The sequence below is a fragment of the Neodiprion virginianus genome, chromosome 5 (genome assembly GCF_021901495.1).
Source record: "Neodiprion virginianus isolate iyNeoVirg1 chromosome 5, iyNeoVirg1.1, whole genome shotgun sequence".
NCBI classification, from domain to species: domain Eukaryota; kingdom Metazoa; phylum Arthropoda; class Insecta; order Hymenoptera; family Diprionidae; genus Neodiprion; species Neodiprion virginianus.
In genome coordinates, this window is record NC_060881.1 from 23,694,958 (window position 1) to 23,721,498 (window position 26,541).

At 37.8% G+C, this 26,541-nt stretch overlaps 2 protein-coding genes and 2 non-coding genes across 5 annotated transcripts in view; all 4 read right to left on the reverse strand.

The window, feature by feature from the left end:
* Positions 1-21: 21 nt before the first annotated feature.
* On the reverse strand, positions 22-6,581 carry LOC124306286 (uncharacterized). 2 transcript variants are annotated; one of them, XM_046766814.1, is made up of 9 exons: positions 6,484-6,581; positions 6,160-6,417; positions 5,004-5,465; positions 3,290-3,462; positions 2,389-2,616; positions 2,095-2,278; positions 1,635-1,846; positions 1,291-1,524; positions 22-1,217 (listed from the first exon to the last, which is right to left on the reverse strand). In XM_046766814.1, the coding sequence occupies exons 2-9, from the start codon at positions 6,342-6,344 to the stop codon at positions 1,051-1,053; spliced, it is 1,845 nt and encodes a 614-aa protein (XP_046622770.1). In that variant the 5' UTR covers positions 6,345-6,417; positions 6,484-6,581; the 3' UTR covers positions 22-1,050. The 2 variants fall into 2 exon arrangements, with proteins under 2 accessions (XP_046622770.1, XP_046622769.1); XM_046766813.1 differs by having other exon boundaries at positions 6,160-6,581.
* Positions 3,858-3,976, reverse strand: LOC124306525 (5S ribosomal RNA). The gene has a single exon (XR_006908638.1). It is a non-coding gene; the product is annotated as a 5S ribosomal RNA (ribosomal RNA).
* LOC124306531 (5S ribosomal RNA) lies at positions 4,173-4,291 on the reverse strand. The gene has a single exon (XR_006908643.1). It is a non-coding gene; the product is annotated as a 5S ribosomal RNA (ribosomal RNA).
* Positions 6,582-11,660: 5,079 nt separating the features above from the next.
* The window catches only part of LOC124306285 (uncharacterized), a 215,504-nt gene continuing 200,623 nt past the window's right edge, over positions 11,661-26,541 (reverse strand). Inside the window, exon 3 of the mRNA XM_046766812.1 lies at positions 11,661-13,482. Within this exon, the coding sequence (XP_046622768.1) occupies positions 12,715-13,482 (768 nt within the window). The 3' untranslated portion in view covers positions 11,661-12,714. The remainder of the gene's footprint in view (positions 13,483-26,541) is intronic.

The following is a 26,541-nucleotide window of genomic DNA, read 5'->3' on the forward strand; positions in this document are numbered from 1 at the left end:
ACAGTAAAAAAAAACCACTAATTTTTATTTCTAATATCTGTATATTTTTCCTATTTAAATGGTTGCGAAAGGTGTATTCACAAAGAGTCACGCAAGTGGTTGGGTCTTACATTATGCTAATAAAAAGTTCTTATTTATAACATTACAAAGTTCAGTGAATAACAACATTCGTTTGTGATTACAAATTTTCTGCCTGACCTACCCGAACTAAGTAATATTACGAATTATAACATATAAATTCATTTCCTTGTAGGTGTGATGAATAAATCTGAAAAAATTCACAATAACTACTTTCAAACATGTAGTACTAAAATATTTATGGCCAATGATAAGCGATATCCGAACAAATCCAAAAATAGTCCCCGATCTGTTGGAGAATGCCTCACAAGCCAAATCGGAATTAAATTGCGATCCATGACAATCTAACTTTGATATTGAGTATGTTGTTACTAGCCTGCAAATCAAGTCGTTAGTGAACGTTTGAAATGCACGGCAAAAATTTATCACGTAGCCACGGCATAAAAGCAATGTAATTTTATGGTACGTGTAACCGTCGTCACGCTTGTACTAATTATTATAACGATATAGTTTTGTCCACACATAAGTATTAGCGCAGCAAGCGGTGCACATGATTACAATATAGTACTAGAATAAAATGAACCAGTTGGAAAATAGTAGAGTGTGTAGCACTAGTAAACGTATGAATTTTCGAGTGATACTGAACAGAATGATGAAAAGTCTACAGCAATACTCGTGCAACACATTATACGACCATTCTTTTTATATCTTTCCATTTATGATACTGTTTTTAATGGTTTCGTAACCACATTAAACTCGAACGTGTATTTGTGGTGCTCTCCAAGAATAAGATCATTTCAGACGCTAAAATTGAACGCTATCGGTCTAATGATACGATTCGCAAACTTTTACTTGTGAATATCATTCACATTCGTACGGTTGAGTATTCTATCAATTCTTCCAAACATGTGCATAGTACAAAAAAAAATTAGGGCTACAAAAGTGACTATTTTTCCGTATTGTCGTTAATACCTAATACCCTTCTATCTCCTTTTTGCGTTGACGAGTCGATTTTTGTGCATCGTACAACTCTTTCAGGAAAACCAATCCGCTTATCGCGAGTCCAATCGCCAGAATGTAAAACGTTCCCTGCACCTGGCCAACTGTCATTTTCACTGGATCGTGGGTCACCAAGTTGTCTGTGGAGCAGCATTAAACTCTTGTCGATAACATTGAAAATAGTAAGCATCGTTGTCATGCAAGTTTAATTACCGCTGTGAACAGCCAACTGAGTACGTATATCAAGGTGCTGTTGAACGACGTCGGTTCCCCAGTAAGAAGGGATTCCTGACGCCTGAATCTCAAGTATACGCCGAGTATACCACTGCGTGTACGGTGAACTTTTTCGCAGCATTGCTACACAATATTCGAAATTAATGTCGGTTCTCATCATGTGCATTTTCTCAATAGCATCACTGCTGAGGTAGTCTTGGATGCTGTAAAGACCTACGAATAAGTAATTACTGTGATTATAACCAGTGTTCTACGAACCATCATCCTCTGCAAGGTATCGCTTTTGATCAACTTGAAAAAAGAATTCTCCGATTGGTTCTTACCACCAGGAAGTCGTTCGATTGGAAAGGCCCAATCATTTTTGGCAGCATTTCTGGCCAGTTCCGCTGGAGTTAGCACACGAAAGTTTTTTACCAGGGTCCGCATTTCCGGCTCCTCGGCATTGATGATTGAGTAGAGCCAGGACTCGTGGTTTCCTGCCCATGAAATCCCACTCGCCGCTAATTCCTTCGCTGTATCTATCGGTGCTTTGAATCTAAGATAAAATAAGTTCGATAATCAAACAGAATAAAGAGATTTTCGGTCTTTCGAATACTTAAATTTGAAATATAGTGGTTTGGAAAATTAATAATCGATGTGTCTTATCGTTCCATGCTCGGTTCCTCTCCAAAACGTCAGGTTACAAACACTTGGAGTATCACCTCGACGCTGATTCCGACGCTGGTCTACAGGATTGCTATAATACCATGTTTTACAACCAAGTGCACGTATACATTTACTCGCCTAGGTATCGTCATAGCAGATGCTAGGCTGCTTCCGTAAGCAGTAGCAAGCAGCAACGACACGACTAGGAGAGTCATTGCCAGGGCGGCCCACGAAGGTCTGTCGGGTTCCTTGACAAGGCCCTGCAGCAGCATCACTCCAAGCACCGTCAGCACGATCTCGCTCAGGTTCACTTTGGAAGAATCTGCACAAAACCATATTTTCATATAACGCCGGACCCAATTTCTTATTCGAGTAAAATCACCGCGATAACTCGATGATATACACGTCGCGTTGAGTTGTTCTTGCACTTACTCTCGAACCTTACGAAGCTTTCACCCCGTATTACTATTCCAGTGAAAGCAATGGATACGAATATCATGGTTATGAAGGTGGCCCAGAGTGACGGGGCGAATGGAAAGATTGGCGACAACCATTGCGGGATCCGTTTTGGTTCAGGGACAAAGCACGCCATTCCCGCACGATAAGAAGGCGCGGTAAAATCCAGGAAACGAAACTCGTGGTGCCAGGACCACAAGGCAGCTGGAAAACAGAACAAAAATATAGGCATGTGTATATGGGGCATTTTTGGTCATTTAAGACTGCAGATCACGACCCTCGGATCGTTCTCAACTTCATTCTCCTGTTCTCAATACATACGTTACATGACATCACGAAATAATACAATTTACAAAGTCTTACGTTGCAACAAAAAAAAAAGCGTTTGAAAAGTCATTTGACAGCTCGAGCCGTTATGCAGACAAAGAATTTTTGTAGTGACACAATTTTTGTAGTCAGGCACGGCAGGTAGACCTGATTCCTAACGAGCAATATGACGAAAATCGTTCTGGAAAAGTAGGTAAAAATTCCGTCTTTAATCTATGAAATTAATTTTCAACAAATATCACGATATTAGTCGCTGACGCTTCACCACTAATTCTTATTAGTCATCGTACCAACGGAAATAAAGTGCAATTGATAGCAATCCTTGCTTTTTCCAACTTCCACGACTACATCAAAAAGCTTTATTTCTGCTAAAGTTAATCATGAGATACTAATGAATATGTAATATTTAATGGGACCTGATTATTAGCAATTACAGGTTTTGTAATCTAAAATGTTGAAAAACGCTCCAGACAAGATATATTGATTAAAAAATGCAGGTGATATCAGCGCAGAAACTGTTCATCAATGACTGTGATAAATTGATCATTACCTATTCCCACGTCGGCTTTGTCCTCGACTAAGTTTCCAAGAACTCCATTTCCGGTGAGGTTTTCGTTGATGACACCCCACAAGTCCTCGTTGTCGACGACCGGTTTCAAAGAGCAGTTGTGGAGTTTTGCAAATTCCACGGCAAATCGCCATTCGGCACCATCAAATCGGTAGCTACAACAGTTTCCAACAACAATGCCCATGGAAAAGAAAGGATGATACACAATGACAAATGCGTTAAGATTGTCTGAATCACGACAAAAAACTTCAGGTACTAATTTTGTCTGACCTCGCAGTTCTGGTCCCAAATAACCCTTTAGCGAATATCGTAGAAAAATTAGAATATTCGAGAAATAGGTATCTCTATGACTATGGTTACATATTTTTAGAACGAAAATCTGGAAAAAGCTGAAACGGTTCAGACTTTCAAATACAGATTTGAAAATCAGGAATTGCGCTGAAAAAAATATCAATGTTAGCTGCAGAAATAAATGACAGTATGAAAAATCATTCTGTATTCTGAAGGTACATAGATTTGATAAATTTTAGGAATGACTGAAAAAAAAAAATGCCAACGGCACGCGGTGTTCCCAAGCGGTCACCCATCCAAGTACTGACCGCGCCCAACGTTGCTTAACTACGGTGATCGGACGAGAACCGGTGCTTTCAACGTGGTATGGCCGTTGCCGAGGGAGAATGATCTTTGTTTATTGATAATATTCAGAAAGTGCATAAGACTTTTAGGATCATCGTTATAGAAGAATGTTAATGCCTAAAACGTCCATGAATTCGTGGAAAAAAATAAGTACATGTGGGACAAATCGGGGAGAACGCTTTAAAAAAAATGACGATGTCAAAATTGTGAAAATGACTTTAAAAAAAAATGCCAACGGCACGCGGTGTTCCCAAGCGGTCACCCATCCAAGTACTGACCGCGCCCAAGGTTGCTTAACTTCGGTGATCGGACGAGAACCGGTGCTTTCAACATGGTATGGCCGTTGCCGATAGTAAAGCTTCTTTACTTCATGAAGTTAGTCAAAAAATATGAAAAATGTCACGGATGTCCTCGAAACAGAGCTGTACGACTAATGTTTATAATTTCCCATAGGCGTTTTCACTAAAGTCTATTGTAAGTTGATCTCCGTAAAGTTGCCGAGAGAAGCGTTTGAAGCTATACGGAATCGTCTATATTCGCATGAAATAAATAAGAAAAGCTTGACGGCATATAAAACCCTTCCAAATAAACAGTCCTATCCATCTCATAATCGTTTAGAGATTTTAGGGAATCCTTATTTCTTGTGATGATTCCAGTCCAAAGATTTCCACTTTCTAAATTCGAAAAATGAAAATGATCAAGCGTCTTTGTATTACAATTTCGTCGTACCTCGCCGTCATTAATCGATGACGAAAAGTCGATTGAAAATCGATTTTATTACATATTGTAGAGTGTTAGAAGGAGTATTATTAGAACATTCGTGAAATCATGGTTCGTGTATGCTCAACTATTGGCTTTGAATATTTGGTTTCAACGTCACGTTAGTTGCATTTCCTCTAGCCGGTAACAAGTCAAAGAAAAGAGCACTTTGCGATAGCAAGTCAAAAAATCAGTAGATAGAAAATCCAGAGTTAAATGATTCTTATTGATAGTCAAATTCAAGCGGTTATATTCGAACTGCGGAGTCATCGCTCGAGTAGTATAAAATCATTTCACTCACTTTTCGCCTTCGTTATTGATCATCACATTATATGGTGGATAGTCGAACGCTGCAATTTTCAGAATTTTTCTCTCAAGGTTTCTGACCTTGTCCGGAAAAAGATTCGCCGCAAGCTTGAATTTTCTGTTTTCCACTTCATACGTGTCCAGAAGAATTTCCTGTCCTCCCACATCGTCTGGGCCGGAAAAACGATGCGTGAACAGATCCACGTCACCGGTCCGATTATTCGGAACGGCAAAAATTACGTCGGTAACATGCTGCACAGATTCTCCGTGTAAAATTGATTGGAAATCGAAATTACCGGTATCGAGGACCTCCGACTGCAACCACGTAGAGCTTTCGCTGATCTGGACGATTGTTGGTAGAAAAATAAATCTGCGCTGGGTTCTTGATATCACGTGAACAAACGTTTTCTCTATAAGCCGAAACTGTGTCTCAGGATTTTCGGCCTGCACGAGGTATCTATGCAAATTTAAACGATAACCTTCTTTACCACTGGTATCTTCAATCTTTTCTAGAGAAGCTAGACAGTTTGTACGTTTTTTTTTTTTTTTCTCGAAATCGATCCTCGCTGGGAAAAGTTACGTTAGTTACCATTGACTCATCAATTGGACTCCAATTTTGACACGTAATGAATCCAATGGCGCTGAATTTCATCGTCGGGATTGGGAATGATTTGTTTTTATAATGAGCAATGACTAATGGGCTTGCTGATAAAAATTATATTGTGGTTCCAGAGGTTGAGTTCAATTTCATTTAGAACTGTATTCCACACAAGAGAGCCAAGTTTTGTACGTTAATAAGCTGTCGTCTAAGCCTTGGCTTGTGGTTTCAATACCATTACATTTGACCGATTATGAATTACGTGCCATAATATTTATAGTCATCCTGTTTAGATAGTGTACAACAATCGTGTCACATTGAAATCTTGAACGGAACAATCGTTAAGTCAATTGCCGAGGAGCTGATTGCTTCAAAACTTTGCTTTGGAATGAAATCGTTCACAATTGTGTTGACAGCACAACATCGCCATTGATTCTTTACACGTTCCATCTCGCAATTAAAGGTAAATCAAAAATGGACGCATCACGATGAAGCGAATCGTTACTCGTGAATGATGACCAACGTAACTATTCACAGCAATGAAATTACGTACCCGGTGCACCCTAATTCGAGGACCGGCGCTAAAACGTCTTTCTTGTAACGCTCTTCGGAAGTCAAGCTCGCGTTTGTCAAACTCTCTGCACTTTTTTGGCTATAAGCGCTCACGTAGACTGCCGGAACAGAACCGGATGCCACGTATCCACTCGCCGAAATTATAACCACGCAACGATCGTTCATGTAAGTTTCAATCAAGGTGTCCGCAATCTCGTTCAACCGATCCGGAGTTACAATTTCAATTGCGATTGACGCGCTATAAACGAGTGCAATTTGAAACAGCAGAACCGTTAACATGATGGGATCGCGACAAAAGGCTTACTGTGACACGGTTGGAAAAAAAGAGTAATGACACAATCCAGTTTCAGACACAGATTGAGAAATGGGTGGACGTTTATGAAACGTATAGACGAAAGCTGGACTTGGTGAACTGCGAATTTGCAAAAGCAACGAATTCCTTATATACCTAAACCCTTTGCGTGCGCAGACCACGCCATTTGACAAGTCGATAAAATTCATACACGTGACTTTGTAAAAGTAAGACGAATCAACGGAAACACAAAAGACCGTTCGAACACAACTTTGATTTGCAATTCACTTCTGAATAAGTCATAAGCGGTGAGAAGATAGCGATAGTGAATCGTTAAAAAGTAGGACAGGTTGAGCGAATGAGTATATACCGCCATATTTGTTTAATGGTTTTACGTATTTATTACCTTAAATCAACACATCAATTTTTATTTCCTCCAATAGATCATTAAATTGAACGAGTTCTGAGGGAGTTTAAGTTTGCACTAGATTTGCTGCACTAAAGTAATCCGTCAGAGTTACGCGATAAATATGAGTAGGTAATCGCTGCAAAAATGTGAGGATCGATCGTCGGAAAGACCGATCGTTGATCGACACCCGCAGTGCGGATGTGCAAATTCGGACACTTTGAGCGATGTATCTTCAAGTAAACTTTGGATCACGGTCTGAAGAGACACCGGATTATTACTGCATGGAGTATACTCTGTCAATAAATACGTTTGTTCTGCTTGTTAACATACGATGTACAGTTGCATCATGGTGAAATAGTTACAATACGCTAGGTTTGCGTAGGAAGGTTACGGTGAAGAAACGTTATGAATTATCTATCACTGTCTCAATTGTGTCAAAATCTTAATATTGAAAACCGAGGTCATTTATTATACATGGTATCGTTTTTCACGTCATCGAATTTTCTTATATCAATTTTTTCCGTATCTTTGACTACGAATATATTACTGTAGCAAATTTTCTTTACAACGGCGTGAAAAGGGTGAAATATTCGGTAAGAAACTCGTTTCATTCAAAAACGGTATCCGCGTCGAGAGAGAACAAGTGAGACGATACCGCCACAGTCGAAGTACGACGATAAGAAAAATAAAATTTAACAACCTACAGACTGTGATCGTTTTAATTTATTACAGGGATGAAAAATAGCGTTGAATTGGTCGAACACGACAACAAATCAGTAAACATATTGGCTTTCTTATAGAGTAATTTTCTTTCTTTCAACATTGAACCGGGATATTTAATCTGAATATCGGTTTGTTTGTGATTCAAATTAAAAATAAGGATGCTGCGAGCGATATTTCATTTCATACTACGAACTACAACTCAGAGTGTATAATAATTACAATATTTTATGAAATATCGATTAAAAAAGACATTGAGGAAAGCATCTTGTACAGCTTGTGTATATTTATAGATATATGTATATATTTTATATATATATATATATGTATATGTGTGTTTGACGTTATCACTTTTATGCCCGACAACATAAACAATGTACCTTTGCCTTCGTACTTTCTCTCTCTCTCTCTCTCTCTCTCTCTCTCTCTCTCTCTCTCACTCTTTTCAATTAGTATACACTCGTATGTTTGTTTATCTGTATACAGTATATATATATATTAGGGTGGTCCTTAAAGAGGTCATTTTGGAATTTTACCGGCTCGCCTACCAAATCGTCCAAGATAATAATAATAAAAAAAAAAAAAACTCCTTATTTTTTGAGATTTCCATCCCAACATTACGCCGTGTCCCAAAGAGGGTGGATTTCCCCATTCGCCCCTCTCACGGGCACATTTGATTTCGACGAAACTCGGTACTCTATAGTGAAAGTAGGAATTAGAAAGTAGAAATTCTATAGTGACCTTTTTAAGGATCATCCTAATGTACAATAATGTACATGTATACGTATATACGTATATTTATATAATATGTAATATGCTTGCGTGTAGCCGCATGTGCGTACACAGCACGTGCACACATATTAAGGAAATATTCACTATGAATCTTGAATATTTATGTACACACATCAAAGGGTCCTGCAATGCACGCGATTTCGCGTCCCTGCATCACAGTTTAAATTGCACTTGTTCTTCGGTAGAATATATATATATATATATGTATATATGTAGTATATATATATATAGTCCTTGTTAATCCTATTATTTATATTATTACAATGATTATAATTAGTAACCGCATCGGTATTACCGTTGTTACGCTTATCACCGGAACAATTATAACAATCGGTAATCACATTATATGTATATATACTAGAGTGTTTCAAAAAAACCGAATGTTTTTTTTTTCGAAGAACATTGAAAAATCTTCCGAGTGTCCCTCAAAAATGACCTCGGTAAAATATGAGCTCTTGATATTGATATTTAGACGTGGCGATTCTCTATTTTCTATTTCCCACTCAAATAACATGGGAATTTTTTTTTTTTAAATTTAGAATTTTATTGCTCGAAAACGAATCAGTGTGAATATATAAACAAAACATATTCTGCTACAAAACTGACTCATATCGTTGATTAATGAAATTTATTAATTAATATTTCATTGGAAGTCTATAATTTTAATTTTAAAATCAATAATGTTGTGTATTTAAGTGATATGAGTCAGTTTTGTAGCATTTATAAATTAATAACATCATTATTTCAAGCGGTTCGATGTTTGAGGCCTGATAACTCTGAAGCGACTTACCTTACGCAAATCTTTATTCAGACCTTTTTTGTAGAGCGTAAAATTTCCTACAAGAATATGTTCTGTTTATATCTTCACACTGATTCGTTTTCGAGCAATAAAATTCTAAATTTTAAAAAAAGTTTTTCCCATGTTATTTAAATGGGAAATAGAAAATTGAGAATCGCCACCTCTAAATATCAATATTAAGAGCTCATATTTTACCGAGGTCATTTTTGAGGGACACTCGGAAGATTTTTCAATGTTCTTCGAAAAAAAAAGAATAGTCGGTTTTTTTTTAAACACTCTAGTATATACACATATATATTTACTTACAATTTTTATACGTAACATATGTATATGTATAATTATACCGATGTAAAGATGTACAGACTGTGTGACAGGTGTAAAATATGGCAAATGGTGTAAAATATGTACTATGTAATTATTATTATTTTGCTCCTATCATCAATCATCATAATCGTTACAACTTCAAATTTTATTCTCGTTTTGTTATTATTAACGCTATTTTCATTCTTCCGGCTGTCATTATTGTATTAGTATCGATTATTTCATAACAATTATTACCATTATTATCATTACTATTCTTATTGTTGTTGTTGTTATTATTGTTTTCACTATCGTCATTATTATTATTATTATTATTATCAAAATTGTTGTTCGTTAGTGTTTTCATCGCGCTAATCATCGTCATATCAAACACTATCTGCGCTTCTTCCTGCCAATTCTTACAACAACGGAGCAGCGGTATACACGCTATGTATTGTTATAAATGGATGCACAGTACGATCGTAAGTCATCCATTCTACAATCTAATTACGGTATCTGTTGTTTATTCACTTACCGAGCATAATAGTACGTCTATTTGAAAGAAGGTTTTGCCAACCTTCGATTAATCCTGTGTTACCACTCAGTGACTCTGTTCGATACGATGTACGACGAAGAGAAAACATTAGTGATTCAATTTTCTGGGTTCAGTTTTTCTTCGCTAGTCAAATTTTCATAATTTTTTCACGAAATCCTTCTTCGCGCTGAGCAGAACAACTTCTTGCCTCAGAATTTTCTTCAACGTTAGTATCGTATCACCAGATGAGATTTTATTCCCAAGATTGTTTCGAATCCACGCCACTGGTACGAAAAATCTTGCATAATTGAAACAGATTCTAATGAATTCCGAGTTCTAATATTTGCGTCGTTCACTCGGACATAATGGTTAATAAATTAATTTTCTATATACTATTGTATGTCATACAATATTACACAGAAAAATCATGCAACCCGAGACTTTTAATTTCAGACGCGATGTTGTTGAAGAAAATTTTGAGATGCGACATTGTTACAGCGATACGATATGATCGATAAAATAATTCATTCTATCACTCTTATACGTTCGTCACTGTGAGTGTACGCGTGGTAGATATATACAAGTGTCTATACATTAGTTCCATAATTAATCGTATACTTATCAGGGTATACCTAATTGCTGTGTTTGAAAATTTATACTATAACGATAACAGATCCAATTAAATGATTTATCGGATCGTAATTTACCGAACAATATACAATGCGTATGATTATATAGCGAAGATCTAGAAATTTACAGTGAAATGTACAAAAATTTGTAGAAATATAAAAGTAAAAGTAGGAGTAGTGGTAGTTTTAGTGGTATTGGTAGTATTAGTAGTAATAGTAACAGCAGTAGTAGTGGTGGTGGTCGTGATAATAGTAGCAACAACAATAGTAATAATAACAACGACAAGGTACAGAGATGTAGAAAAATTTTCATGGCTTGTCATAATTTATTAAGGGCGTTATTACGTAGTAACTTGGGCATTTTCTTAGACCCGCCGATATTGAAATACCCGAAGAAGATATGGCACGACAAATGGCAATTACTAAAGCAAGACTCGCGTTATTATAAAATGTATGCGATACGATACTAAACGAACATTAAACTACCGTGCACTGATTCTATACCCGTTTTATAAGAATTTCTCACTTTGCAGATAAAGTAGACGCGTAGCGTGCTAAGTAACGAGAACTAATTTCAAGCTTTGTCGTCAATTTGGTCTAACTCGCTCATTTTTAGTCAATTTACTCTGCTTCAAAAATTAATCACGCCGTTTTTTACGCACACTGAGAGAAAAATTTCATTTGTTACAGTAACTAGAAAAATTCGGTAAAACAGGTATCGTTAAGAAAACTGTTTTAATATTGTTGGGATTGCGAAAAACGAGGTACGCGTAACCATTTTGCGCTATCGTCGATCCGTTTTTGGTAATTGCAACGCAAAATCAGTTTGTGAGGTTAACTCTACTTTTTTAGTTAAACAAGGCTTTAACGGCAATTTATCGTTGCACAAGCATTAAATTTTCCCAACAGTTGCAAGAAAATATAGCAACAGTGATCGTAATGAGAAAGAACAGTAACGGATACTAGATTTTCCGGTAACAGCTAGAAAACTAATTTTCATTTTCTACCTATAATTATATTTTTCGATCGTGGTAAAAAATAAAAATAGTTACGGACTGAGCGGTGACCGGAACTAAAAATTTCTCTCAGTGCATGGACAGCCGAGTTTGTGCCGGATTACAAATAAACACCGATCGCTCGTGAATCCTGGCTATTCCTCTAAGAAATCGCTATATCAGTATACATTGTGCAGGTTTGTATATATATATATATGTATATATGCATTCGAGAGCTCGAAGAAATAGATGTATACATACTGTTGTAGTTGTAAGTAACAACTAACAAGACCAATGTTGTGCGTACGAAACGTGAACAGTCGTGCCCCTTGTATTGAGAAAAGAGAGAAATTTTAAAAATACGGGAAAATTAGGTAAAATTTGTTGATAAAAAAGGAGAATTGCAATTTTTTGGTTCTCGGTTTTGCGTATATTCGTATGCATTTTACGCGAACGTTTGTATCTTTTTTCAAATTGACCGATAGGCGTATCTAATTAGCGACTTTACGGCATTTTGCAGCAAAGCTATCTCCTGTGTTACTGATTTGTACAAGCAATATAAAAAAATGTTACAGATAAAACAATAGTTGTGCGCGCGAAGTGGATGCTGAAGCAAAGATATTGTCGAAAAAGAACGGAACATCCGTTGGCGTAAAGTTCGAAACAGTAAACATACCGGAATTACACATTTTCGTTTTACAAAGCGCCTTTCATTTTCAAAAAAATCCAGTTCATCGTATTTCATCGACTGCGAAAGGTCTCTGTGATTGTTTTTGAATGGGAGAAACTTGAAGTTGCGCACTCGTCACAGATCAGAGATTCATTGTCAGTGCCTTCTGACATCAACTTGGTCTACAAGCTATCGGTTCGAGGTCCATCTGAAAACTGATTACAACCTCGTGTTTCTGTCTTCCGCGGATAATCCATTTTCTCAATTGAAAAAAAGGAAAAAAAAAGCACTCAAAGAGTAAACCCTGATCGCTTGTAAGCTAGTGCAATTTCGAATCGTTGAACTGCCATTTGCCGAATGGATGATGGAAACACGCGACTCAGTACAGCCTTAGTTAGCTGGAGAGTTCCGGACTGGCATCGTCGTCCCTCTCGTCGATTTGGAGGGCGGATTGCGGAGATGCCGGTTCTTCGAAATCCCGATCGCTGCTCTCCATTGGTTCGCCATCGGAAGGCCTGAGAGTCGCAGGCGCAACGACAAATCCGATCGGCTCGGAGTTGGCGTCCGAGTCCAAATTGAGGTCCTTCAAATTTTTATCAATCTCTGCCGGCATGGCAGTTGCCTTCTTGTGAATTATCGAGCTCTCCTTCCCGCTGAGTCCTCGCGATTCCATTTTACCAATGGCAAAGTCCCGCAGGTTTATCTTCAGCTCCCTGTTGAAGTCGTATTCCCTCAGGAGCGGTTTGCTCATTGTCAGGTCTCTCACCGCGTCGTAATTCCTCGATATGAACCTCGTCGGTTCCGGCGATAACACAGTTCTCTCCTGTATCGACTGCTCGTGCATCCCCGGCGTTAGGTGAGGCTGAGGAACTCGCTCCGGCGGCGCAAGCGAGAGATTTGTCGGCATCGAATTCTGCTCCGAAGTATTGCTCTCCGAAACCGACCCGTCGCCGGTCAGGAGAGAATTATTCGAGTCGGAACTACATTCGACCGACGTTCGCGGAGGTCCGGAACTCTTTACCCCTCCGCCCGACGACCCCGTCTTTGTTTTCGGCTGGGTGGTCTTCGGGTTGTTTTGATTCTTGTGCTCCGCCGCCTCGGCGTTGCTGATGTTGTCCTGTTTTTTCCACTTCGTTCTCCGATTTTGGAACCAGATTTTCACCTGCAATCAAAAACGGTTCGTTCGTCATTGACAACGTTGTTGTAACTAGCATCGTTAACTATATTGATACACAGCTACGTCAGAAAATATGCTCAATAAATCGATGGATCCTTAGATGAGCGCAAAGTTCATCGAAAGTAGGACGTGGATTATATCCATGGTTTTATTCGAGGTAGTAGTGGTGGACTGGTCAATAACGAAACCGACTGTTAACTGGAATGACATCTTTTACGTTTCAACGGTCCACTACTGACCCAAAGTTCCGTAAATACGGCGATGATGGTTGTTAATAGATAAACAAGTTATGAACAGGGTCAGAGCAATCCGGCTGACGACGAGTCAGTTCGACTCGTGGAGAGAAATTCAGGAATCATCTGACCATCCATCCCCAGGGGCCACAATCGCGGTCCATTCGAACATTTCAAAATTTCGGAAACCGATCCCGTACGTCCCCAACGCCGCGAGCAATTATGAGGCACATTCCATCGCTCAAAAGTTGAAAAATCAAACCGGGAGACAGACTTCGAGTGGATATTGACGTACAATATGGCATGCTTTGCAAAGTCAACTTGCTGCGTGATTATAAATTGCGGAAAATAAATGACAGTGTGAAATCTTAATCAACTTCGCGTATATCCGATGACAATGAAAAATTATTTTCACCTAACATAGCTTGTGTAAATGGATATATTTGAACTGTTTAATCAGATATTACCAGAACTCGGCAATGTATTTTTTTTTTTTTTTCACTATCGAAAATAGCTAATTCATTTTTCCCCGCATTGTATCCAATGACGGACCGCTATAGTCAGAGTTTGAGGCTCAATGAAGTGGATAAATCATCAAACAGTATAAAATAGACGTATGTGTTCGGTGCTCCGATGAGTTGTGTGGTGGCGCCAAAAAAGTGACTCTATGAAAACGAACAGGTAGATAGAAAACATAGACATCAGGAGTATTCACGGTGCGCGGAGTACGAATTCATGTGACGAAAAATTTACCTGTCATAAACATCAAAGCGATTAATACTGCGGGAGAATAAGCCTCGAGGCACAAGCGGAGACATCAAGATGGACGCAGTTAAAATTTGCGGGGGTTTTAAATTGATATTGAGGTTGGTACTGCAGCAGAGTCCAGAAGTGTAGATGAGAGTCGTTTTAGCCTTATTCTGTTCTGATAAGGAAGAAGATCGCTTTTGCTCGGTTTGTTTATCGCCTGTTTTTTCACTGAGTGTAACACCAAGAGGATTTTGTCCCTTTGACGGAGATTAAGCCCAGATTTGAAAAAAAATAGTGTCCCCTCTTTTTGAGTAAATGAATATCTGCAAGTACGTAATATGTACGTCAACTTCACGATATCGATATCATTCGATGCGAATTTGTGTTTCAGGTTTTGTTGCAACCAAGAGAAACTCGTCAAGATAGTAGAAAAACGAAAGAAAACAGCCAACCTCAAGCATATTCCTCGTTACGAAGAGTGCGCTAGATCTCGGGATTTGATGTCAATAATTGATACGCTATTAATAAACGGGCAAGAAAAATTCTTGTTACAGTCCGTAACATTCATTATGTTGAATTAGCTCGTTTGTTTTGGAAAAATTTCGCCGATTATTCAGAATCTATGCTTTATTCATCGAACATATCGATGCTCAGAATCGGAGAAGGAAATATAATTAATCGATTTTCAGAATTGATTCTTTTATTTTCTCCCATCACTAGCGAAAATTACTGAAAAAATATGAAAAAGTGTAGGCTCGCCCCCGAGTTGAAGCAAAGGGTCGCGTCCCGTCATAAATGGCAGATGTAGGGAATTTCCAGACGCAGCCAAATCCTTGGATCCCAGATAGCGGAGCGAGGCTTGGACACTTGAAACTTGACTGTAAAAGACATTGAGCAGGAAAAGAGAAACGGAAATAATGTTCCATTTATTTTCGTCGCCAGTTTTCCACCGCACAAGCAAATTTCTAGGTAGGGCCCAGATTCTGGAGTGAGCAAAATTTAAGACAATATCTTATACTTAAGATCCGGTAAAATGAGTTGCTTCAATATCGAATTATGTATATTACGGCATATACTTATACACATACAACACTGTAGGAATGTCCAGAAACAATTCATCGCTTATTAGTAGGGCCCGGATAAATGTGTATTAAAAATTGCAAAATATGTAAAAATATTAAGTAAAAAATAACAATTATTGTCGAGTAGAACACACTTTATTTTGACAGCATTTTTTACTCTACATTGTTTCTATAAGTCTATACTATCTGTGTGTACATATTTTTTAATCTTTAATGCATATTTATCAGGACCCTACTTATTAGATACATCATTAGTCGCTTTAATTTTTCCGATAAGCGTGAAATTTTGCACGCGTACAGGTTAACCACGCAATTGATATCTATAAGCAGATAGCATATAAACACAATACAATATTCTATTACGAACAGTGCGGAAGTTAACAGTGGGCAAGTTATTACGTCAAATGTAATATAGAATATTTATTATTAGTGCCGTACAAAGGCAAATTAAGAAGGAGAAAAAAAAAAACGGTTGAGAAGCAATTGAAATTCATCGAAATGTTTTTTTTTTTAATTAATCGTTCTACTACTTCATATTTTTTTCATCCTCTTTCACGTACGTCTGCCAAGTCTTCAGCGTTGCCGGAGAATTCTCTCCGTGTCTCATACATGTGAATTTATATGACGAATTTTGATCTTTCAGCATTGTTATCTTGGAAAGCGAACGAGTTGAATCGTTGTGAAACCTGATCAAGATAATTCAGAATTTTTAAATATGTCTGTAACATATTTATTTTTCACCAAAAATCTGTGAGGACATAAAAGTTTTTTCAAGCATGCGTGACGGATCTCGATCTCTCGTGGAAGGTTCGACTCTGCTGAAATCTCGAATGATCGATATGACTTCGTCGAGTTTCTGAAGTCAAGACTCAATGTTCAGACTCTGGAGCCGCGGGTCAGGTCACATCAACCGCGTCTCTGGCTGCGGCAACAAGTGTCTTTGGTACGCTTTACCGGAAGTGATTTTCCTCGTACGAAAAGCACTACGTACAGATTATCAATTTAAGGTTGTCATATAATATTTCTGCCGGATTTTATCGCGTACCGATAAGGGAATAAAAGTGGAAAAACATTTAAAGAGAACCAGCTTTTACGAACGTTCTTGCCGAAGGCTATAAATTACAAGAGGATAATCAACAGGTATGCAACTTCGCATTTTATGATCATAAACATTTCACGTAATGTGGACGATTGAAGTTTTTAAACCGTAAAAAAAAAAAAAAAAAAAAATTTATTTAACGCTGAAAAAACAAATGCCAGCTCAGCTGCTGCTGCGAAGTTGGATACATAATCGATTTGCGCCGTCCAACGCTCAGGTCACGATTTTCAACTAAAATCAACGAACATAATTTTTAAGTAAATATTTAAAACGCTTTGCGTGCACCCGAAATTTAGGACCATTTTTTTGGACGAATAAATACCCAAAAGAAGAATATTTATTTCTAATTTTACAATGAAATTTTAGGCTCACGCAAAGACCGGAAAGTTGAAGAATCACTTTTTAAAATATCATAAAAATCGTCTGAGAATTCAATAAATTCAATAAATACTTTTTGCTACAACTGTTTGATTTATCTTTGAGAAACTCATAAACTACTGTAGGACAATTTTTGCGGCCAATTCAGAAGTTCAACGTCAGATCAGATAGCGTTAGATTGTCGACAGGTAGTATTAGATTGAAATAAAATAGCGTTAATTTTTTAATTAAGCGACAATTTCGAAGAATCAACATTTGTTTTCTCGAAAATGACTCGGTCTAAGAAAGAAATTTCTGGGACGTGAATTGTTCATTTTCATTCGTAAGTTTAGGAGAAAATATAAACCGACCTTTCATAGTAAGTAAGGATGGGGCATTTTGAAATTCAAGCACGAAATTGAAGATCTCCGTAATTACAAGTAGATTTTGCGCGGTAAAAGCTTTTCTTTTCACTACTTACTCTTCGCCCTTCTCTCTTTTTTTTTCAATTTGAGAGTTACGAACCGTAACTACGTTCTAACATAAGTGAGCTAAACACGCGAATAGCCTACCAAAGTTTCGGAATTGCGCAAACAAGGAAAGCCTGCAAGTGACCTGGAACGATGCAACCATTTATACGTGTCTATGGATATAATATAGTTATAAGCTCTAAGATACTGGTTTTTGTATGCCTGAAACAGTGAGATCTTCACATCTTGCGCAATAATTTCTTGCCCAAGCCGCGCTCGAGTCAAACGCATTTTCCTCGTCGGATTAAAGTTGGTAACGTTAGCGGCTTGCAGTATTTTGAATAAATTCGGAAAATCCAATACAAAGGAAGAGAAGCAACTGCTCTAGTGTTTTGCAGTAGTAGATAGTAAGAATATAATCATGATTCGAGAAATGATAGATCAATATACCGAATTTTTCGTAAGTTACCAAGGACGGTATTTTGGAAATCGGTTTAATTTTCATCGTATGTTGAAACGTTGTTTTCTCAGGTTGAGAAGTTGTGCATAAATGAACGATCAGGTGTCGGAACTCTGATTTTACTGCAATTTTGTTACGTAATCACGCGTAACGAGATACGAAAATCTTTGAAATTTCAAACTTTTACCCTCCACGAAAATCACTATGAATAATTTCCCCTCGAATATTTCCTATTTTCGACATATGAACGTGCTTTTACAAAAATGTGAACGATGCTTACAGTAATTGGAGTTATTTTCGTTAATCCTAATTTGATTTTCTGAACATTTTTTCAGAATCGGTATTTGTACAGATGGAGCAGTATGACGAAGGACGGCGCATTACGCCACCGAGCAGATCCTGGTGCACCCGATATCGACCCATACTAATAATTGCCGCAGTATTTATGAAGGTCCTTATTGTAATTTTGATTGTAGTGAGAAACGCAATGCACACGACCAGTCCCGAAATCTCGTACCGAATCGAATCCGAAAAGTTCAAGAGCCCTATTATGCATGCAATCCTGAACAATAACTCTCGCAACACACTTTCAATTGACGAATTGAAGAAATATATGATTTCTATGAAATCGTAATTGTAAATTCGTAAAATTTACGCCGTTTCTTTATTTTTGCGTCAAATGAAAATGTATCGGAGTGATTTTGTTTAGAATTGCATATAGAATAGGGCTGACAATCCTTTTCCGCATATGAGCTACGTGGACTCGGATAATGCGACATATTTACGACAACGTCGAAATTGACCAAGGCATCCTCTCTTCCATTATATGTGTGCAATGTGTGCTACTACGCACGCAAGCGTTTGTACATGTGATATTAATGGATTGCATTATTCATGACAATTTTACTCACCTTTCATATTTGTATAAACATCTGTTCACAGAACATAACAAATAAATGTAAGTTATTGTAAAGGCCAATGTTGAACCTCGTATCGCTCCATTAATTTTATGATGGTATACCATAATTGTAATCGCTGACCAATATTCTCTATGCAATTCTAATATACACGTTTTGTATAACACGATTTTCTAACGAAATCTCCCGCTCATCTTATTCTAGTGAACAAATATGTAATCAAAAGCAAACTCTTCTTTCATTCCGTTTCAAGTTCGTTTTAATAAAAGAAAAAAAAAAAAAAATAATAAACAAAGAATTCTACTCAACTATAATCGATAGTTTCATCATCTTTATTAATACGGTTTTATTGGTACCCACGTTGTTATGTTAAAAACAAAACTAGATGATTTTACATGTATCCATAAATAAAAAACCTCACAATCAGTGCATTCGTGTACATTTTTTGTACTTATCGTGCCCAATCCGTTCCAATTGTGAATAGACGAATCAACAAATATACATTTTGGAAAACTGACCAACTTTTTTTATTTATTCAAAAGCCTATAACGAACTGATAGGTTCGCATCTGCCTAGAAAACCCGCCGATGAATAAGTATAAAAGTATACGCGTCAAAGAGAGAAAAATTCAACAATTCTGCTTCCGTTATCACGACGATATTAAGCCCAATAAGACGAAACTCCATTCCAAGGTATGGATCATATCCATCCAGCAGGATAAATCTATACAGTATTATGTTTTTTCCCCCAAGTTTACTATGTTAACTCAAACACTCACAAAACAATGATCCGATAGCGTTTTTTGATATCCCAGTTATTGGTATGATTCTATACAGACAGATACAATTCTTAATGAAAAATGTAACAAACAATTTGCGGCCAATGATACATTCTGTTATCACAATGGTTTTGAGTGGTTTTTTTCTGCCTGCAAAATACGATGATAAAGAAAACACAACGTTTAGTCGAGAATTGTTAATATTCTTAAATAGACAATTCAAATTTTGCGATCAGAAGAGTTTCGTTGTATGTGAATAAAATGTTGTAGAAAAAAAAATTGATCCTACACCTGATTGCGAGAATTAACCCCGAATGAAAAAAAAATCTAACCTTACAACCACGAAGAAGAAAAAAAAATAAACGTTTCGGGATACAGTTAAGAAAGGTAACTCGAAGAACGTGTTGGAAAGAAAATCTTGCGAGTCAAAGTTCGAAACGCTCTGAACGAAAATAACTCGTACGAAAGTTATATTTACGAACAGTAGCAGAAAAGATAGTTTCGATTCAAGCTGAACATTCAAAATATAACAGTATAGTTATAACGTTGTTGCGCAGTATTCGCTGCGTCTGTTAAAGAAACACAACAAAAAAGAAACATCCCAGAATTCATATTCTAATTAACGTAATCAACAATGTGACGTTCTCGGAAATATTTCTATGATTCCACTTTCCTTCTTCTCAACTCGGTAAACTGCATAATCACGAGTTTCGATACAGTAGTACGCGATTGACATTTCCCCTTTCGTTTCTTTTTCCTCCTATGACGATATCCATCCTCGTTACAACTTGTCTGCGGAGAAATCGCAAAGGCTTTGGAATTAGATAAAGGAAAGCATTGTATCAACTTTTTCGGGTATCGAGACGGCAATGCGCCGTCGAGAAGCATATAATCAGAATTTTCGATCGAGGACGCAGACTGCTTACGCTGCTTGCGGTGCTCCGTCGGTAAATAACCGATAGAGTAATTCTTAATTTTACACGCGTGCGTTTTACGCCGTCGACGATCCATGACGAATGGTGTACTGATAATATATAACATGTCTGGTAGCCATATGGTGAGATGGCAACCCCGCAGTCGACGGAAATTCAACACCTTATACAATTCGGCCCATTTCGCTGTGGCGCTAGGCAACGCTGTAAGTTGCGCTCAGCGTTCGCAGGCAAAGAAACATGCTCGTATTAGTGTGTATTCGGGTACCCACGACTCACGCATCAGCAACACCGAAAAATCCAAATACATGGCGTTGAAAGTCGTAGAGGAACACGTATGGCACGCCCGCTTGTAATGCGTACGAATTAAGAGTTCGTCGTACCAGAGGTTTGATTAAAAAGGGGGCCTCTTAGGGCTAGAGAAAAAGTTCAATAATTTTTGAGTCCTGTCAATAGTCATTTTTTATCAAAGTAAATCTATTTTTATTCTTCATTTATTTTTTTTTAAATTTAATATCGAGATCAAATTGAGATATGCGTTGAAGATTGCTTGCTAGGAGTTTCTTTCTATTTGCGCAAAATTGTTTTTAGAAATATTCTAATTCAAGCTTGTAAAACGAAAGATTGAAAATTATCAGGTTGATATTAGCTCAAGTAGTATAGGAATACTTGTACCGCACCAAATATGTATTTTATAATTTTTTCAAGATTTTTTTCCATCTGCGTATAGAAGTAGACAATTAATATTTTATCTTTCATAACTCGAAAACTGCGCACATGGTGAAAAAATTGTAATGTGAAAAAAGTTGTGTTTTCTTTTTGCAAATTGGTAGAATACAATTTTTGCCTCATTTTTTGACAACCGAGTAAGTCATCGTTTTCAGCGAAAAATGAAACAAAAATCAATTTTTCTAGAAAACTCCGTTTTCGAACAGTTTGAAAAATGTTGCAAGTTTTGTTTGACTAAAAATGAAATAAAAATGGCCGTCGTTTTGGAGCCAATTCTAAAACATTGCAAATGCCATGATCACAAAATTGATTTTTCTCAGCGAAAATGAACTCTACTCACTTTAGAACAAAATTTGATACATGCGCCGCTTTGGAAATATTCTTTTCGAGAATTATTTTTTCGAAAATATTCAAACATATCTGTAATGAATTTTTTTTATATGAGAGTGTGGTCCGTGGCTACAGTTCCTGATGACGTCTTCCCCCCAGCCGGCGCTGGTGAGTGTCTACGATACAAACCTTTTCAAGTCACGCGGGCACCGCCTACGCCACCCCACACGGACAGTTTTCAAGCGAGCCAAAAAATAGTCCAGTTGGAATGTAAATTTAAAACAGCAATTTTTCAACGCTACCATTTTTCTTCCAATAATTTGTACCGCCATCTCGAATTTATGGAAGAATATATCTTTTCGTCAAATAACTCGACCACTTTGTACGTTTTACTAAAAATGGCAATAAGTTCTAAACTTGTAGGAAGTTAAATTTTTTGTCTACGATTGATACGATCGATTGTCTACGATACTTCCCGATTCAAAACATAAATCGAAGATGGCGAACGAAGCTACCGCATAATATGGTCGAAATTCTGGAAAATCTGGTTCACCCGCGACCTGCCCCGACGATTAGGAAACGAAAATAATCGAATTCAAAGATCGCGATATCAGGTGGTGGTATTTTTTGAACGTAATATAACATTATCGGGACGGGCACAGTTGCGCAGGTGTCGCGGCGCAAGCGGTGACCGCGTAGTCTGGAAGAGTCTGTCTCAGCACACATTCACGATGAGAGATACCAACATTTCCGTCCGATCTCCGTCTCGGCGCCGCGGCGGCGAATGTGCGCGGAGGTTTCGATCCCATTGTACCGCTGATCCACGCTCAGTTCACGTCTAAGCTTCAACATGTCTCACGATGTGCCTACGTACAGCGCTCTCAATCAGGGTGAGTGTGCCAAAAGAGAGAGAGAGAGAGTAGTGATGAGCCGAGATCAATAAGGCGAAAGCGATAACTTCACGAGAGACCCGAATATCGCGGCTTGTTGTTGGTTTTTTGGGTGCGTTTCGTTGGGTTATTTACAGCGGCGATATAACCCAGTGGCTACGTGAGGTTCGATTTTTTGTGGTGCCGGCGATGGTCTGTGTTCTAAAATTAGTAATCACGCCAATCAGTGGATACTATTTGTACTTGTGACCTTTCGCGAATACGTGAATCATTTTCAAAGGAAAAAGAAACTAGTTCCAGCTAAGAATGAAGAAGAGTGTAAAAGTTGCCGAACAAATTTCCGTTTATAATTTTGGTACAACGCTGAACGGTTAGGATCGCGAGCGAGTGGAAACTTCGGAACTATTTGTGACGCTACTGCCGTACGCGAATCGTGTGTATCTTACATTTAAGTTTCTTGTAAACGAACTACGGGGGCCTTTTTAAACATTGACAGTGACGCGATATCACGTACCGGCTGAAATTATCAACTGGAATTAGGAGCAGTCGAGGGAGTTGTTAATTATTTATTAAAGCAGTCATTGAACGACAGAACGAACTCGGGCGTGACAATTTTTTTCTCATAGGCACGGACACAGGACAAAGTTACGTGGCAGAAGGGAGGGGGTTAATATGGCGTGTGAATATAAACTATAGTGCTTGAAAATAATAACGAAGGTGTAATAAAAGAAATTTGTTCAACGTAGCTATACTAGATACGTCCCTTTACAAATGTTTTCATAAAGTCGAGGTTTAAGTCTAAAAATACTGGCGTAGAGGGGGGCCTGTATATTTTGCTCGCAGGAACGCGGGAAGAAAAATCTTACAACTTTCTATGTTACTCACTTTTGTACAAGTATGTGATAAAATTTGAATATTGAAGATCAGTGGATTCGGTAATACTCATGATCGTATTTTGAAATTTCACACATTTCTTTTTTTTAAACTTCAAATCACGGTTTGCTCTGCTGATAGTTATTTTTGAGCACTGTTTCAACAACTAACAGTTGAGAAAGTTAGCATTAAATAACTTACTACGTATGTAAACATGATGTATTTCATTCGCATGATATTCGTAAATCACATCAATAGATAAATACCTGTAAGCATTCTAAAAGCACCCGACGAATAGCCTACTAATTCGTAAAAAGAAAATCTTATTTTTTGGCAGAGTAGCTCAATTTTTCTTTGAAATTGGTAAATAACTCGACTGAAGCAAATTTCCGTAGAATCATTCCAATTTGACGAACACGTACGATATTCTGGCAGCGTATCAATTCAGTTATAAAAAAAACTTAAGTTCGCGTAACGTATGATGCGTAGAAAAAATTTTCAAAAAAGTGTTCGCAGTCTCATAACCAGGGGCTTAACTAGATTGGGGAAACCAGGTCAACGCTCAATGAAGTAATATTTCATTCTGAGGCGCAGTCGTGATGTTTCGCTCCTTTGTTTTCGTACAGTATTTTCAAATCCGTTCTTCAGAAGACTATATTTCATTATTCACCCAAGGAGCCCATTTTGCGCCCTTGCCCCGGGGCCCCTAAATGCCTAGTTACGTTCCTGTAAACACTGACACTGGTTGCATGCCTTGAAAGGATAAACCCAAGCAGCGTACCGTGCGTTTTCGTGGACGACCACCGTGAGATCAAGTCCGAAGGACTTCGCTGTTCATTTTTTAGCACGCGGCCGCTCCTAGTGGACTTTTAGCCCGATCGTGAAATGCCTGTAATTAGGAGTCCCCTGGTGCCCATCCACGAAATCGAATCAGTATCCTGCGAGCGCATAGTTTTTGTGTTATGTCAGACTGTAATTCCAGCGACGTGAATCGTGGACCAATACAAATATCGTATATCACAACGTAAGCACGATTTCCAATGCGCTTTGGTGGAAAAAAAGAAATGGACGCGCCTTGGTCAATATATTACAGCTAATTTGGGCTGGGTCCTGAGTTTGTATTCAGGAGTTCACGACACAACTCGATATCAGCTGACCTCGCTCGGTATATTTAAACCCGCCGATGGCGTCACGCCATTCTCCTATCTTCTTCTTTGTTCTCTTTCTTTTCTACTGCCTCTTCGCAGAATTGGTAAAAGTGGCAGTGAACAGGCAGCAACGTTAATGATACCGTCGGAAATCGTTCCCCCGTCATACACGCCTATATTGTTATATCCAATCACACGAGTTGCCGCAGTCATTATCGGTGAATATAAGAGCAAGTTTGAGATATGAGAAAGGAAACAATTTTTACAAGTAATCAACAACGCTTCCTGTAAATTTAGACAAAAGCGACTAGAAGATATAAAACTTGATCGCCTTATACGCAGAAACTTCTACGCAGCGTATATAATGCTTTCTCAGTAGCTTGAGTTTCAAATCTGAGATGCTGAGGGTAAAAAATTCGTGGAATTCAACAAATTTTGTTTTAATCGTTTTAAATAAATAAAGAAAATTTATTTGCAACAAATTATTTGTTCTGACGAGTGATTTTTTTTTCCTGTAAAAAAAAATTTGTCACCTTGTGTATATTCATAATCAAAAGATTTTGTACAAGTAGAAAATATTTTCTGGTTGCATGTTCGTGATTTAACGCTGCCGCATGGTTTTGACCAGTGGTTCCCGAATATTTTTATCCTGTTGACCTTAACGGTGTTCAACTATACCGTTCGTTGAGCTACACTTGTACAGCTGAAATGGTTGGAGTTCTGAGAAATTTCTCGCACAATATGCAGAATGTAGAAACTTGGTAACGATCAAAGGCTCGGCAACTCAAGTTCGGAAACCATATCTTTTTAATACAGCCCAATTATTCCAGACTCGTGATGTCGACGGTGAAACCAGTTATACGTGGCTATGACATAGTCAGAAGCTCTGAGATAAATGGTTTTTGTATACCTGATACACTGAGATCTTCACGATACATTGCGCGATAACTTCTCGCCTTAAAGTCGGTAAAGTCAGCGGCTTGTAGAATTTTGGATAAATTCGAAAAATTCGATGCAAAGAAAGAGAAGCAACTATTCTAGTATTCTCATTATTCTCATAGATTAATCAATAGACCGAATTTTTCTCAAGTTATTAAGGACGATATTTTGAAAATCGATTTAATTTTCATCGTATTTTCAGAAGTTTTTATTACCTTCGGTTGAAAAGTTGTGCGTAAACGAAAGATCAGGTGTCGGAATTCCGATTTTCCTGCAATTTTGTTACGTCATTACGCGTACCAAGATACGAAAATCTTTGAAATATCAAACCCTTACCATCCACGAAAATCACTGTGAACAATTTCCCCACGAATTTTTCCTACTTTCGACGCACGAATGTGTTTTTATAAATATGCGAATGACGATTACAGTAATAGCAGTTATTTTCGTTGATCCTAATTTGATTTTCCGAACGTTGTTGCAGAACCGGTATCCGTACAGATGGAGCAGTATGGCCAAGGACGGCGCATTATGCCACCGAGCAGATCCTGGTGCACCCAACGTCGGACCATAGTAATAATAGCCATAATAATTCTGACGGTGTTGTACTTGGTCATTATTGGAATCGTATTTATAGCGCCGTTGTTTGTTGCGGCCGCGATCGTAGCCTCGGATGAGAATCTTAACAAGTACCATTGATTTTTCTTTATCCCAATCATTCTACATTTGGAATGTGTGGTACGCACATAAAGTTTTGTACATGTTACACGAATGGATTACATTATTCACATTAATTTTATTACAGTTTTATATTTGTATAATCACCTATCCACAGAATACGAAACATAGATGTAAGCTATTGTAAATTCGAATCTAAGGCCTCACTGAATACAACAACGGTGAAAATCTATTATAATGTGCACAGTCAACGTCGATTATTGTCAGATTCCTTAAGACAGTAACGAAGTCAGGTCAAGTCGTCTGCTTAATGTTTTATTGTTACTAATGTACACATTTTCACGCATATGTGAATACTTTTATAAATATAATATATATT